Source organism: Nematostella vectensis, chromosome 2 (genome assembly GCF_932526225.1).
Source record: "Nematostella vectensis chromosome 2, jaNemVect1.1, whole genome shotgun sequence".
NCBI lineage: Eukaryota > Metazoa > Cnidaria > Anthozoa > Actiniaria > Edwardsiidae > Nematostella > Nematostella vectensis.
Genome location: NC_064035.1, coordinates 21,691,377 through 21,707,823, shown reverse-complemented (window position 1 = coordinate 21,707,823; position 16,447 = coordinate 21,691,377). Strand labels below are relative to the sequence as shown.

The 16,447-nt window shown below is 40.0% G+C and overlaps 1 protein-coding gene across 4 annotated transcripts in view; it reads left to right on the top strand.

The window, feature by feature from the left end:
* Positions 1-10,154, top strand: part of LOC5513157 (fibropellin-1) — a 56,148-nt gene extending 45,994 nt beyond the window's left edge. For all 4 annotated transcript variants that reach the window (XM_048724183.1, XM_032382688.2, XM_032382687.2 and 1 more), the window contains 8 exons: positions 120-236; positions 493-606; positions 792-905; positions 1,124-1,240; positions 8,123-8,155; positions 8,223-8,316; positions 8,398-8,525; positions 8,621-10,154. In XM_048724183.1, the coding sequence (XP_048580140.1) occupies positions 120-236; positions 493-606; positions 792-905; positions 1,124-1,240; positions 8,123-8,155; positions 8,223-8,316; positions 8,398-8,525; positions 8,621-9,318 (1,415 nt within the window). In that variant the 3' untranslated portion in view covers positions 9,319-10,154. The remainder of the gene's footprint in view (positions 1-119; positions 237-492; positions 607-791; positions 906-1,123; positions 1,241-8,122; positions 8,156-8,222; positions 8,317-8,397; positions 8,526-8,620) is intronic.
* The last annotated feature ends 6,293 nt before the right edge of the window (positions 10,155-16,447 follow it).

Below are 16,447 nucleotides of genomic sequence, written 5' to 3'. Positions count from 1 at the left end.
CACCCATATAACAAGTTTGAGGATAAAAAATTAAGGGTTTTCGGCCATCGTTTTTAGTCACATTTATCTTCACAATAGAAGGCTTTCGAGTATAAATATATTGATATGTTTTTTTTTAGATTTAGACGAATGTAAAACAAACGGTCCATGTGCAAACGGTGGGATTTGCACAAACACAGACGGCGGTTACAACTGCACATGTACTCCCCAGTGGCAAGGTTCTACATGTGACCAAGGTACGGTATTACTCCCTCAGGATCGCTCATGTGCGCTTCTTTCACATGGCCTTTGTTTTGTTATCTTATTCTTACCTTGTCCGCTATGCCATCCCCCGATGATTATTGGCTTTCTTGCTGGGCTACTGTGGGCATACTAGTATTGCTTTAATAGAATGTACACAGTAAATAGCATGAATACTCGCTCATACATACTTAATACTCATACAAGCAATCCTTATTCCCTATGGTTATGTCATGGTTTATATTCACACAGATGTTGACGAATGTCTAAGTTCGCCTTGCGGTAACGGAGCTACATGCATTAACAGTAAAGGAAGTTACACATGTGTGTGTCCCATCCATTGGCATGGGCCTCATTGCACTCAAGGTGAGGGTAAATCTATCTTGAGTTGATACATCACATTAAAAACAATAATGAATGCTTATTTCTCGTGTTCGTTTAGTTATATTTGTCGAGGACATGTTTTGTTTATTCTTGAAACCTATATGTTTTTAGCGTTTGTGGTTTTTCTCAAATGGTCTAAACAAACCTCGCCATTGCTTTGTATGCAGACGTGAACGAGTGTGAAGTAGAGCCATGTGCGCATGGTGGAACGTGCAGCAATAATGATGGCGGATTCACATGCGCCTGCACACCTGGATGGTCCGGAAAACATTGTGAAATAGGTAAACATATCCCTGAATACTGACAAGCTGTTTGTTTGTTGTTTTATTTCATGATTTATGATTTTTTGAAGCCTCATTTGGAAGCCAAGGACCCCCCTACAAAACAAAAGTGCTTTTTTACCCCAGCAACGACTACGCTTACCTCGATTCACACAGGGGTTGTCAAGCTCGGTTAATGCGACTCATTTCAAGTTGAATACATGTTCTTTTCTGTCTAGACGTGGATGAGTGCTTAGGAGGAACGCCCTGTGCTCACGGCGGTACGTGCATCAATGAAGGAGGTGGCTTCCGATGTACATGCACGTCTCAGTGGTATGGTCTTACGTGCGAAGAAGGTATTCTGACGTTAATAATAGTAACACGTTTCCCTCCCCCCCAATTTTACAATCTAAGTTTGGCTACATAACTAGCTGTAAGGTACCAAGAGTGTATCGATACTCACAAAATAAGCCGTGTTCGGTATCCCGTCCTTTATATTTAACTTCCCATGTGCTTTTCACATTTACATAACAATAATGTGCTTTTACATTTACATAACAATAATGCAGGACACTACATCCCTCGCAACTATGGATACTTAACCCATTGACCCCTGAAACTGTCTGTACCGGCCGTCGGAAAAACCTGCTTTTTTCCCTCAACCGGCCTGTACCGGCTGCGAGAAAAATGCCTCTTTTACCCCTCCCCCTTTAGTAGTGATTTTGTAGCTTCCCCTGTACCTGATTGGCCAATCAAATGAGCCCTAGCACGCATATCCTAGCAACCTAACAATAGCACAATGAGTTCGTTGAAGTGTGACAAGTCGCACGCGCGGCCCTTCGACCTTTCGTAGCGAAATAGCAGCTCGCTCAGATTCGGAATTTTTGCTTTCGTGACTGACATGACTCGGATGAAGTAGTGGAGTTTGCCGGTTTGGAGGACAAGGATCTCGAAGCGGTAGTTCGAAACGGTTCGGACTTCGAATTCGGCGGAGAATAGAGCGAAAATGAAGAACAGCTTGAAGAGATCTCTGATCCGGGAGAAGACTCAGACGATTCTGATGCGCCCGAAGAAGAATGTTCCGAAAACCTCCGTGTTGTCGACGTTCGCCCTTTCACTTCGCCCTCAGGAGTAAATGTCGTCCTTCCTCAAGATCCCAAGGCCAAAGACCACTTTTCGACGGTCTTCGACGATGAAGTTTTAGCCCGAATTGTGACCGAAACAAACCGCTACGCAAAGCAGAAGATGAGCGACGCGAAATGGAAAAAGTTCGAGAAGCCAACGCTCGCGGAACTGAAGGTTTCCTGGACTAAGCATCATCATGGGAATCGTAGATATGCCGACAATCGCCATGTACTGGGACAGTGATGTGTTCTTTGGCAATCAAAGGTTTCAGAATAATATGATCAAGAACCGATTTGAAGAAATTTCAGCCTACCTTAACTTCAACGACCCGACGAACGAGCGACCGAGTGGAAGTCCGGGGTTCAACCGCCTCTCCAAGATTCAGCCGCTGATTGACCACGTTCTGGCGAAAATCAGGGCCAATAAAAGTTATTTTGGCCTTATACAGTGTCTCAATATTTACTGCGCATATGTGTTTTGTTTTGTACTCGCGCATTCATGCGAAAAGTCGGAATTTACCCAGGGACAGGGAGAATCCCGCGCGCTATTATTCCAGGAGTCAATGGGTTAAAATGATTATCAATTATTCCTAATTATTAATCATATTAATTATAGTGTTAATGATTTGCTATCCAAGCTATGTGAACAGAATTCTATTATTGAAAAAGAACAAGGTTGTTGCTAGTGTTATAAAGTTTAAGTATCTTGCCCTAAAAAACCCTTCCCCTTAATAAAAGTTCCATTAATGTACATTTGTAAAGCTACATTCTGACAAGCTTTGTTCTTGCGAAGAACAATGGATGAAACAGGATTTCAAAGATGGAATATAGTGTCAGACACAATTTTTGATAAGATGCAATGCTGAAGATTTAATGTACCATTTTAAGTGGTGATTTTCCATCCCCATGGGAATTAATATCTACAAATATGCATCCAGTAATGCATTATATTTTTGTGTTTTGAGAAACCCTGGATCTAACTATTCCAATGAAATAAATCTAAACATTTAAAATATATGTAATGGGCAAGAGACTTGGAAAGAAAATCCTAAAAAGAAAATATAAGTGAAAGTAATAAATGAAAATTTCTAATTTAAAAATCAAATCTGTTCATTAATTTATTTTTGGTGTAGAGGGGAAATAGCAAAGAGCATCAATTGCATAAAAATAGTCAACAGGGAGAAGAAAAAGGAAGAAATATGACTCTTTTAAATGTTTGAAAAGAAAATATAATAACAATAATGTGATAATTATATTCAGTACTTTTCTAAAATATCCCCTTTCCCATTATCTTTAGCTTGATAGAATACTGTTTTCTTTACAGATTTATTATTTAAAAAGCAAAAGTTTGTTTTTAGTTTTATATTTTATAAGTATCTTGTTCTAAAAAAACCTATGAGTGTGTACTCCTGAATCACATAGTAATGAACTAGTAATTTGCCCCCCCCCTCCCTTATGGAAGGGGTTAATGTGGGGTTTTAGACCACTTTTTAACCAGAATATGTCAAGAGGGGTGGTGGTATTGACTGTTTTTGACTCGGAAACTTGGAAACAGGCTTTTATTAAAGTTTAATCCCCCACCCTTCTCTGGGACCATGGGTGTGGGGGGTATCAAATGACTAGTAATAAGAACATCCTACTGTTCTCTTCAAGACATGATTTTTAATTCTCATGTCTTCTAGTCTTTAGCATTCATCTTGGCCCTCAGGTAGTTCCTGGTTCATAAAAGAGTGAAAACAATTATTTAATATTTCTTTCAAAACAATCTTTTTATCAAGCCATTTATAATCTAACTAATTTTCTACAATTATTTGAAAAAAAAAATAAACACATGAGATGCAAGATGCAGACAATAACAACAATACATATTGAAAATAGGTTTTTTTTATCCTCGGTAAGGAAAATTTCTCTTGTAAGTTGAAAAAGCTGCTGTATCTTCTAAGGATATTTATCTTCTTAGGACTAAGAGCACAGGATATAAAGACAAGAACGGTCTTCTTTAGCAGTATTTGACAAATGCAACACGATATTGGTTAGCCTTTATGAAATATCTCAACACAATCAATCTGCCCTGAAGAAGTTTTATTAAAGACGAATTCCAGTTTTTGTTGTATTGTATTTTATTCAACACAATCAAGAATATAGATAAAACGAAGAATGTCAAAACAAAACCTTTATGCTCAAATAATTTGATTACTAAGTTAAGTACTCGCGTTCTCAAAGCATACAAAAAGGACAACAAAAAGCCTAATAACTGTCATATCCTCAATAGACAATACAAATCGTCGTCCGAAACTCACCTTGTTTTTTTTTTTTTTTTTTTTGGTCGCTTTTTTGTGGTTCTGTTAATGTGGACTGTTACTTGCTTAAATTTACTAGCTAAACCCAGATGAATCTTGGCGTGAATGAATGTTAGTAGATCTCCTCTAGTTGACTTTATCCTTAAAGTCACAAAATTTGAGGCAAAATAAATAATCATCGCATAACCGACAAGAACTTTTTCCCTTGTTCCGTGCTTGTATTTAGTCGCCATTTCGGGGCCGAGTGGGGCCTGGGAGTCGCGCGGCTGACTGACTGACTGGCTGGCTGGCGAGTGACACCACAGGGTACCCGCGCGATGACCACAAAAACCAAGTCGCATACCTATACCATATTTCTATGCCTATGGGGCTACGCGCGCGGCCTGCGGCCGCGCTTGGCTCCGATATTAATGAACAGATTTGGTGTGAAATTAGAAATAGTGATTAAGCACATTTACTTATATCTTGTTTTTAGATTTGCTTTCCCAGTCAGTCTGTTTCGTATTGCATTTCTTTGGGAGTTACAATGGCTGGATCCAGACTTTTTCTAAAAAAAAACAGCAGGCCACCATTCTAAATGGTGGATGCAACAGAATATAATGCATTACTATCCAGTAATGGATTATATTTGTGGATTTTAATTTCCATGGGGATGGGAAATCACAACTAAGTGGTACATGAAAACTTTAGTATGGCTTCTAAACTATGTCCATTCATACTATTCTATCTTTTGAATGCTGTTTCACCTATCCATTTTTTTCACAAGGTCAGAGCTTGTCAGAATTTAGCTTTGATAGAAATGTACATTACTAGAACTTTTATGAAGGAAAGGGATTTTTAGGGCAGATACTTAAATTATACAACACTAACAACATCCTTGTGCTTCATACTATTCTATCTTTTGAATGCTGTTTCACCCATCCCTTTATTTCACAAGGTCAGAGCTTGTCAGAATTTAGCTTTGATACAAATGTACCGCATTACCAGAACTTTTATGAAGGGAAGGGATTTTGAGGGCAGATACTTAAATTATACAACACTAACAACATCCTTGTGCTTCATACTATTCTATCTTTTGAATGCTGTTTCACCCATCCCTTTATTTCACAAGGTCAGAGCTTGTCAGAATTTAGCTTTGATACAAATGTACATTACCAGAACTTTTATGAAGGGAAGGGTTTTTGAGGGCAGATACTTAAATTATATAACACTAACAGCATTCTTGTGCTTTTTAAAAAATAAATCTATAAACAAAACAGTTTTATATCAACCTTAAGATGAGGGGAAAAGTGAAATGTCAAGAAAGTGCTCAATTATTTGCCTTACTGTAATATGTTTTTTATCAAACCTTTCAAGCCGTGTCAATTTCTTCTTTCCTCTCCCCGTCAACTATTTTTTAATGCAATTGATATTCTTTGCTGTTTCCTCTCTACCCCAAACATAGATTCATAAACTCGTTGGGTTTGAAATAGGTGTTAGCATTAAGCATTGTCAGTGATGACTTAGATGTATTTTTTAGGATTTGCTTCCAAAGTCAATCTGTTTTTCTCCATTGCATTCATTTTGGAGTAGGCCACCAACAACAGGCCACTATATGGTAAAGGATGGGTGCACCAATATGTAATGCATGACAGAAGATATATTTGTTAATTTTGATTTCCACACACATTTCTGAATAATCAGTCCAATAAAGGATGGCATCTAAACTGTCTGTAACTATATTTTTGGAATCGTTTAAATGCTTTTACATCCATGACATATTCTTCACAAGGGCTAAGCTTGTCAGAATGTTATTTTGCATTAAAGAAAAATCCATAATCGAACTTCTATGAAGGGACATAAGAACTTACCATTAGACTCTTGACAACTTGACATCCATTTTCATACCAGGAATTGGGGTACAGCCCTTGCTCCCCTAAAACTACCTCAAAAAGTGTTCAATGCGGGCTCCGCTTTTAGGCAGTGCCTAAATCTATATATTATTGAAATAATATGATATGTGTACTGAAGGTTGTGATTGATCTGGACTCTGGGCTTAACTCTATTAATTGGTGGTAGCCTGAGGTTAAATCAATTTTGCTGAATACAGATGCTCCGTTGAGGTCTGAAGTAAGCTCGTCGATTGTCGGCATTTGGTGTCGTTCACGAATAATAGCTTTGTTTGCTTTACACATGTCGACACAAATTCGTACTTCGTTTAGATCTTTTTTAGGCACGATAACAATGGGTGAAATCCATGGCGTTGGCTATTCTTGTGCTTTCTCTATTATGTCTTGTTCTTCAAGTTTTTCTATTTCTTGTTGTACCTTGGTTCTAAGATAAAAATGTACTCTCCGCGGTTTCTGTGCTATTGATTTTACCGTGTTGTCAATGTGTAGTTTCACTGTTGTTCCTTTGAGTTTACCGATTCCGTCAAATAGATAAGGATATTTCAATGTAGATGGCATGTCTTTGATGTGCTGTGTAATCTTAACAAGATTAAGTTCCTTTGCAGTTGAATATCCAAGAAGTGATCCGTAGCTTCCTTTAGCGACGTAAAATTCATGACATTTTATAAAGTGGTTTGTTTCGATAACAAGGTCACACTCTCCAGTCACGCGCACTCCCTTGGTTGCCGCCATATGCAAATATGTTGGCGCGCTTGTGTTTTCGTAGATTTGGGCTTCCAATTTTTTTGTGCTTTTCCTTGTCGATTATGTTAACTGTAGAACCCGTGTCTATTAGGAGTCATACTTAAGTGTCGTTGACCTTTAATCGGTTACTGGTAGAGGGTTTTTTTAAGGCGTTGACCGATTCGCGAGTGTTTATGCTGTATATCAAGCTGTCATCCGAGTTTGATCTGTGTCGATCGTTTTGTTGTGTTGTGTTGTTTTCAAGCGCTTTTACTTGATTCCTTCGGCGAAGTTTTCGGCAGACGGACTTGAAGTGGTTGGGCTTCTTACAATAATTGCAAATCTTTTCTTTAGCTGGACATTCTGTAGTATAAGAATAAAATCCGCCGCAGTTGTTTGATCGTGCTGGTTTGACGGGTTGTTTGCGCAGCGTCGACTTTTCGTTTCTTGGCTTGTTAGTTGACTTTCTATGAACATTCGTAGATTCTTTGATGGCGTTGACCGATTCATCTTCAATGGCTGCAGTATGCAGATCAGATAACTCTAGCTTCCGATCCGAAATCTTCCGATTTCGATGATGTCTTTCAGAGTTTTGTCCGGTTCACGCAGTGCTCTCTTTCGCAGTCTTGAAGAGCGGCAATGTTGAATAACTCGTCAGTGTCCGTAAATTCACAAAGTTTTGCAAGCTTCCTTAATTCTGTGATGTATTCGTCGAGTGATTGGCTGGCCTTCCATCTGGATGTTTTTCTTGGGCGCGAAGTACTGAGAGAGAATTTCTTTTGTTCCTGAGTATGTGTTTTCGCTTTCGCCCTTTTCTGCTTCATACATGTCGTAGACCGTTGTCCCAGCGTAATGAAGGAGCAATGCTCTTTCCCTGTTATCATCTTTAATATCGAATAGATTTTCTAGACGACCGATCCACTTTTCCCATCGTGGTCCAGCGTTGAGCTTCATACTGATTTAAACCGTTGATCTGTTGATCCTCGTCGCCAGTGTAAGGTACCAAGAGTGTAACGATACTCACAAAATAAGCCGTGTTCGGTATCCTGTCCTTCATATTTAACTTCCCACTTCAATGTGCTTTTCTGCTGGTCACGTGATTACATTAACATAACAATAATGCAGGACACTACACCAGCTAATGTTATCTATTTTAAAAAGGTTCTTGAATCTTATGCAAGCAACATATGTTTGATTTTCAGAAGCAACCAAAACAGAGTCAAAACCAACTACAGGTATTATATCTATCCTTTTTAAGTTTTTCATCAACAAAATTCTAACTTTGATCTTTTGCGATTACAGAAACATTTGTCACCGTTTTGGATAAAATCTGTTACGCCTTATTCCCGATTCTGCTCGTCACTACTATTGCGGCAGCCATACGTCTCTTAAAGCGGTACAGAGCAAAGTAATAATCATTGAGTGTAATTGTCAAGTAGGAAATTCACCAGCTTTGGAATCATTTCTTACTCATCAGGAACAAATCACTGTTCGGCGGATCCAGAGGAAAGCAACAACAGATACACAAACATGCTACAAGTTTCAAAGAAATACATTCAAGCCTTTCTATCAGTGTAATTCCCCCCAAGCAAAGAAGAAATAAAGGTTATATACAGCTTGTTCTATTGCAGCATAATCTTTTCGCTAGAATATACACTGGATTTTTCGTCGCTTACCATTCTCCTGTCTCTCATTCTCAGATCAGGCATCAGTAGATGAGAAGGGACAGAAGGGAGACATTGGTATATCGAAAACGAAAGAGAAAGAAGTTTTCCACGACGATTATTCAACCCACGCGTCTCAAGATTATATAAGCACACAAGAACACTCTGCAAATCAAGCAACGCAGCCAGCCACCAATCGAACCTCGGCAGCTACATCATCACCTAAGAGTAAGCGGTCATCGGCAGCTACATCGTCACCTAAGAGTGAGCGGTCATCGGCAGCTACATCATCATCCACGGGCAAGCGGTCATCGGCAGCTACATCATCATCCACGGGCAAGCTGTCATCGGCAAATACATCATCTACAACGATCGAGCAAGCATCGTTGCCAGACGGGATGTATTATGGTCTCTTTGCACACATCAACACAGAAACGCTTCCAAAGAAGCCTGGGCGAATGTCACCAGGTGTGCCATTACCTAAGGACAGGCGGCCTTCCACCGGTACGCCATCATCCATGGTCATGAGAGAAAAATCAGCAACGAAAACGTCATCAGCCTCTGATCCTGAACAGCCGTCCAGACGACGAGAGCACGACGAAACAAGGCAGCGAGTAGAGGTAGAGGAGTTCTCCCATGATACTTATACAACTCAGCGTCGTTGGCCTATGGTTCGAGGATCTCAAGATTACTCACGATATCGACAACATTATCATAAAACAAAAAAGAGATAAGAAAATCAGAATCATTAGGCGTTTCTTCATAAAAAAAAACAGAAGCCACGGGCAAGCGGACATCGGCAGCTACATCATCACCCACGGGCAAGCGGACATCGGCAGCTACATCATCACCCACGGGCAAGCGGACATCGGCAGCTACATCATCACCCACGGGCAAGCGGACATCGGTAACTACATCATCACCCACGGGCAAGCGAACATCGGTAACTACATCATCACCCACGGGCAAGCGGACATCGGTAACTACATCATCACCCACGGGCAAGCGGACATCGGTAACTACATCATCACTCACGGGCAAGCGGACATCGGCAGCTACATCATCACCCACGGGCAAGCGGTTATCGGCAGCTACATCATCACCCACGGGCAAGCGGACATCGGTAACTACATCATCACCCACGGGCAAGCGGACATCGGTAACTACATCATCACCCACGGGCAAGCGGACATCGGTAACTACATCATCACCCACGGGCAAGCGGACATCGGTAACTACATCATCACTCACGGGCAAGCGGACATCGGTAACTACATCATCACCCACGGACAAGCGGACATCGGTAACTACATCATCACCCACGGGCAAGCGGACACCGTGTCGCGCTTTTTGTTTTGAAAAACATGGAGCAACAGGCACGTTGAATTTTCTGTAGCATATATTTAAGATAATTTTTAAAAACTACCTTGAACAACCATGCACTGGTAAACAATTGTTTACTTGTTGTCTAATTTCTCTGTGCGTCCAGGGCTGTAACTAGAATCTTCTTTATTATGGTTTATAAAGACAGTTATAAAGAAGTATTAAATGCATCTGTCATAAGGCTTAATATTTAATCTGTATTTGTGCTACAAACTAGATCATATCAGTAAATATTTAAGCTAAAAAGTATGGCTTCTAAAAAATTTAGAGCCCCTACTTTAAAGGACCGTTATTTTTTCGGAGCCCCCCTTTTGGTGGCTAAAAATTTTCGGACCCCCCCCCCACAATATCATCCCTCCCCCCTCGGTGTATTTAATGAACACTCCCTAAGAAAATTAGAAAAGGTATGACATGTCTTTGAAATGACAACAATATGTGGGTCCATGGTTTCTATAAAAAAAACAGCAGGCCACCATCCTACAGGGTAGGTGCACCCAGTCTAATGCATGACATGACTGGTGGTATATTTGTGGATCTTAATTTCCTTGGTGATAGAGTATCACCAGTAATAAGTGATAGATTAATCTTCCATATGGCATCTGAAGTGTATCTAACTATATCATTCTATCTTTGGAATGCTGTTGCATCCATCATTTGTTTCTTTGCAAGGGCAAAGCTGGTCAGAATGTAGCTTTGATACAAGTTTACATTAATGAAACTTCTATCAAGGGAAGGGTTTTTTATTAGAGCAAGGTCCGTGGGGGACTCTCCAGAAAGATAGACGGGGGTGCTCGACCTATCTTTTACGGTATAAAATTCTTACCAACTGTTATCTCTTAGGGTGTGTTTTAGGATTTTTCCGATTCTGCTATCTTTTAAGGTGTCTCGAAATGTATTTTACAATAACCACAAGTCAACTGATCGGTTAATACTTTCGACTTTATTGTCGGTAACATAAAAATATAGGATCCGTCAGCAATTTAAAACCAGCATTGTTTTTTTAATGCTATCTCTCAGGGTTAAAAATTCCTTAGACCACACCCAATGTGCTAACTATTTGTGGTAAGAAATGTTATTGACCACGCCCTTAGTGCTATCCTTTAGGGTTAAAATTGATTATGCTGTCGAGCACCCCTGTCTCTCAAACTGCCGTTTCTCAAAGTCCCCCCCTCCCCCTGGGAGCAAGGTACTTTATTTAAAGACAACATCAAGGTAAATTATATAAAGACAACATCAAACTGTGCTTTTTTCAATAATAAATCTGTAAAAAAAAGTTTTTATATCAAAACTAAAGGTAAATAGAAAGGGGAGAATGTTAGGAATATGCTTATTTAAGCTATTATTGCATTATTGTTATATATTTTTTAAATAGAGTCATTAATTTCTCCCTTTTCTTCTCCCCATTGACGTTTTGTTATGTTTATTTCTCTCTAACCCTAACATAGGTCAATGAACATGGTTTGGTTTGAAATTAGAAATTGGAATTAAGCACTTTCAGTAATAATTTAGGATTTGCCTCCATTGCATTAATTTTTGAGTAGCCAGTATGGGTGGATCCAGGGTTTCTAAAACCAACAGGCCAAATGGTGGGTGCACCAATATGTAATGCATGACAGGAGGTATATTTGTGGAGTTTAGTTTCAACACATTCTTCTGAATAATCAGTTGTGGTACATGAAAACTACAGTAGTGGGTATATGGGGGGGGGGGGGTAGGGGGTTTAAACTTCCCCTTGGGCTTTCTTTTTTATTGTTTTCAGTGTATCTTTTCATTCCAAATCGTTACGAAGGTAAAATAATGACGAAAATTTTTAGTCCAAATCCCCCCTTGACAAAAAGCTTCACCGGCTCTTTTAGTTGGCTCGGGGTGTCTCGAGTTGTAGTCTGCTTCATTGCACTCCATACCAGCGTTCTTGCCGGGTGTATAGTTGATGAGGTAGTTGAATCCCTATAGCCTTACTCTCATTCTTTCTACGCGGAGAGGTGCTGTTTTTCTGTGTCCTGATTACAGCGGTACTAGCGGTTTGTGGTCCGTGTTGACACCAAATACGTCTTTTAGATCATACAGATATATTTGGTTGGTTAGGATCCCCCACTCGACTGCCTTTGCTTCCTTCTCCAGTTGAGAGTATCGTTGTTCCGTGTCTGTGAGCGCTCTCGAAAGGTAGGTCACCGGTCTCCATCTTCTAGTGCTGGAGTCATATTGCTAAAGGGTGACTGCGATTCCGTTCGGTCCGGCATCTGTCTTTAGCCGTGTCTTCCTCGATGGGTCGAAGTAAGCCATCACCGTATCACCAGACAATAGGGCCTTTGCATGCTCGAAGGACCGTTGGCACTCTGTCGTTCACTGAAACTCAGCATCTTTTTTAGTAGTGCCCAGAGTGGCGCGGCCACCTGAGCGGATCCTTCCTTGAAGTCTGGTTTGCTCCAGCAAAGAATAGGAATGAACGTACTTCCGAGACCGACCATGGGTGTCCGGCTGCCTTGAGCGTTGCTAATTTGTTCGGGTCTGGGGAGATACCTTCGCTCGTGAACACCTTGCCGAAAAACGTAACCTCCGTCAAATTAAATCTACTCTTCTTTAGGCTGAGCGTTAGATTGTTGTCTCTCCATAGCTTCAGGACATGTCTCAGGGCGCGATCGTGTTCTTCTTGGCTTGTTCCATAAACCAGGATGTCATCATAAATACTTATGGCATTCGGTTCCTGGGCTACTACCTTTAGAACTTCCTCATTGAAGATTTCGGCAGCGCTGTTGACCCCAAAGTGTAGCCTCTTAAATAGCTTGATCCCTCTTGGCGTGTAGAAGGTGGTCAGCTTCCTGCTTTCCTCTGCCAGCTCTAAGCTGCATGTAGCCGTCATTCATATCCAAGTGCAAGAAGTGTTTTGCACCGTTCAGCCTGGTCTCCAGCTCCCTCAGTGTAGGAATGGCGTGTCTTGTTATTTTGATGTGCTGGTTTGCATCCAACATGTCCAGGCTGGCTCTGATGCTTTCCCCGTCCTTCTTTGGTGTGATAACCACGTTGCTGTACCAGGTAATCGGCTCATCTCCTACATCCTTGATAATGTCCATTTCTTCCCATCTGTTTAGCAGCTCATCAAACTTCCCTTTCAGTGGAATAGATATTCTACGTTGCTTCTGGACTACCCCCTTCGCCTCTGGGTCTACGTGTAGTCTGACTTTTACTCCTTTGAGCTTCCCGATGCCCTGAAAAAGGTCGCTGTGTTCTTCGACCAGGTCAGCGATGGTATCTCTCTTTATGCTGATCGCGGCTAAGTTGTATTCTATTAAGCCCATCTTCTCGGCAGTTTGTCGGCTTAGTAACGCCACGTCTCCTTATCCTCTGACGACGTACACTGTTTCTAGCACTTCTCTGTCTCCTTTCGACATCTTGGCATTGAACTTTCCCAGTAATGGTAGAGCTGGACCTTTTTCTTCCCTTGAATATGCTCTCAAGGTCACTCTGGTTTGCTCTAGTGGACTGTTTTTCATGATCTTGTAATGCTTCTCTGTGATGACCGTTATATCTGCTTGTGTGTCTATGTGCAGGCTCAGGCTGCTTCCGTTTATCAGGAGATCGACAGTGGGGCTGGTCAAGTTGTTGGACTTTATCTGATACGCATAGACGTCTTCGGAGCTTTCCTCTTCTTTTGCAACATAGCATAGTTCGCTCTCATAATCTGACTCCAATTGGCTGACCAGTCTGTAATTTCTGCGGTTCGTGGTGGCATTGCAGACTCTTGCAAAGTGATTCATACCTCCGCACTTCCGGTACTGTCTTCTTGCTTGGCATGATATACCCCGAGGGTGTGCCTCGTTCCCATACCTCGGGCACCTCGGTTTATCTTGAAACCGGCCTCGTTTTTCAGCTTGACCCTGACCTTTGTTTCTTCCACTGTAACGCCCTGGCCTGCTTATTCATTTCACATCTGACTCTTCCCTTCCTTGTTCATTGTGGCCGTTGTCTCCTGTATCTATCATTGCACTGCCTTCCTTCGCTACTTCGTATGCTTTTGCCATTTCTCGCACTGACTTTAAGTCGCCATCTCTGCGGATGATTTCGTTTCGTAACTCGCCGTTTTGTGTTTTGACAATTGTGAGCATTATAATGGCTTGATCCAGCGTGATATTAATCGTAAAAGAAACTTACTACACAGTTGTGTTAGTAAAACTATGATTAAGCTTATTTTATTGTGTGAGGAAAAACAAAAAGCATTTCGCAATCATCTTGCAAAGTCTTTTTCTTTTTTTTCTCCTGTCTATGCTATGTTTTTGTCCCAAATTTTATGTTAAATACACAAAACGTCAAAATGTCTCTCTTACTTTCTCATATATTGATCTGTCTGTTTTTGTTTGGTAAGGATATTAATCTAATCATCTTTGTTTTCCTCTATGTTTGTTCTCATGTTTTAAGAAAATTAGAAAATTGAAGTAATAACGAACGGTTTTTGTCTGATTCAGGTGAACTGTTAATACCCAAAAACCATGATGTGAGACTGAATGAAGACATGGATGATGAGCTGCATATTTTAGCATAATATTTAGCTTTCTTTTTCTTCCCTTTAAAATTTCATTTTCCTTTTCAATCAATCTGCATTCTGCCCCTGGAAAATTTTTTTTTTCCTGTTTGGTTGATATTGCCCTAAAATTTTAGCAATTAAAATAACCAAAACTGTGATTTCTTTTTCCTTTTTAAAGGGGGGGGGGGGGGTGTCCCAAGTGCTATGCTCTTTTCATTCTTTTGTGGGATTCAAGCTACTTATGAGTAGCAATAATTTGATTCGCCATCCAGCATCTTTTGTGCATTTAAGATATTATAAAATAGATACATTCAAGTTTATTCAGAACCTACATTATTTTTGTCTCTACGCCATATCTGCTATTGGGTAAAATTGCTGTTTACCATACCCATTTACCCAAAGAGACTCCCATAAAAACAGAAGAGGATGATCGATCTCAACCCTAAGGGATAACACTTTGCGTGCGTGTGGTCAGTAATTCATACCCCCATAAGGTAGCACATTTGGTGTGGTCAAGAAATTTCTTTCTCTAAGCATTTTGAACACTCCCTAAGGAAAATTAGTTAGCATAATTTCATAGCCTTAAGAAATGACAAACAACTCCATCTGACTATTTTAGGAGGAGCCCTCCCCCTCCTTAATGGATGCTGTCAAATGGGATTTCTCTTTTCTTATCTATGCTAACTTTGCCTGGGGTTTTAACAGGGAGGTTAACATTTCATAAAAATATAACTGTGCTGTTAGACTAAGTAGGAAAAGGAAAGTGAATTGAAATATTTGTATTCTCGAAGATTTGTAGTTGCATCCTCCAGCAATTTGGTACCTGTAATGTGTTTTAAAAATGGCTGAAAATTTTCATCATAGGTATTTTTGGGTGCAAAATGTTGGGCTCTCTTGCCGCAAACATCTGCTGAAGTCCCTTGATCTTCAAAGCTGTACTCAACAAAAGAACTGAGTAATATTGTGCATGGCAAGGCACATATATGCTAGATTATTTGATTATAGAAATGTAAAATAGAAAATATCTGTTCAGTATCAGTTGTCTATCAAATGAAGCTACACAGAGCACTGTTAATAAATTAAACTAAAATGTCACCAATATGTTTTTTTTTGTTTAACTGCAAAAGATTGGTGATGATTGGGAGGAGGTCCAGAATTTCTTTACAGTTGGAGAAATAGCTGATGTAAAATAAAATCCTGCTTGGACCGTACATTTCAAACAAGTTACATGTATAAAAAAGTGGGGGGAGGAGGATTAAGCATACAGCACTTTAGTCTTTTTACAGCATGACTGAGGTGAATGTTATTATTATGGATCTCTTTTTTATTCTCAAAAGAAATTCTAGTCTAGAAGCTCTATTCTTCAGGGGGTCATACCCCTAAACTGCCCAAAAATTCCCAATATGATAATAGGGTAATACAGCTGGCTCCGCTTTTAGGCAGTGCCTAAATCTATATATTATTTATGCAATTTTTCAACTGTAAAAGGGAAGTACAATTTTAATATGTATATATATGTAATATATTATGTCTTCTTATGATAACGGCGGAAAGGGGCAATCTGAAGCATAAGGCAAATCGATTTCGGGTCGTCAAATTAATCCCAAGTTCAATAAGTAAGTCTTGACGCACGACGGAATAAAAAGGCCGAGTTCTTTTCTCCATTACCGTTAATCACAGAGACACAAAGTTTCATAACTCTACCATTCATGGCCCCAATAAAAGCACCGCAAATTTTGTTTATAACTATAAACAACTCACTAGCGTGCCATGCGGGTTTTAGTTGAGCTTTATTTTGAAATATTTCTTTAAAAATACGATTTATGCTTATTGAAACTCTACAACAAGAAAAACGAGTAAAACCATTCTCGTGTTACGGACCCTGTGGATTGCGTGGCAAGACTGCTTCGTTGAAACTGTCTCTTTCTCTAACGGTACGTGCAGACTTTAGAAAATAAAAA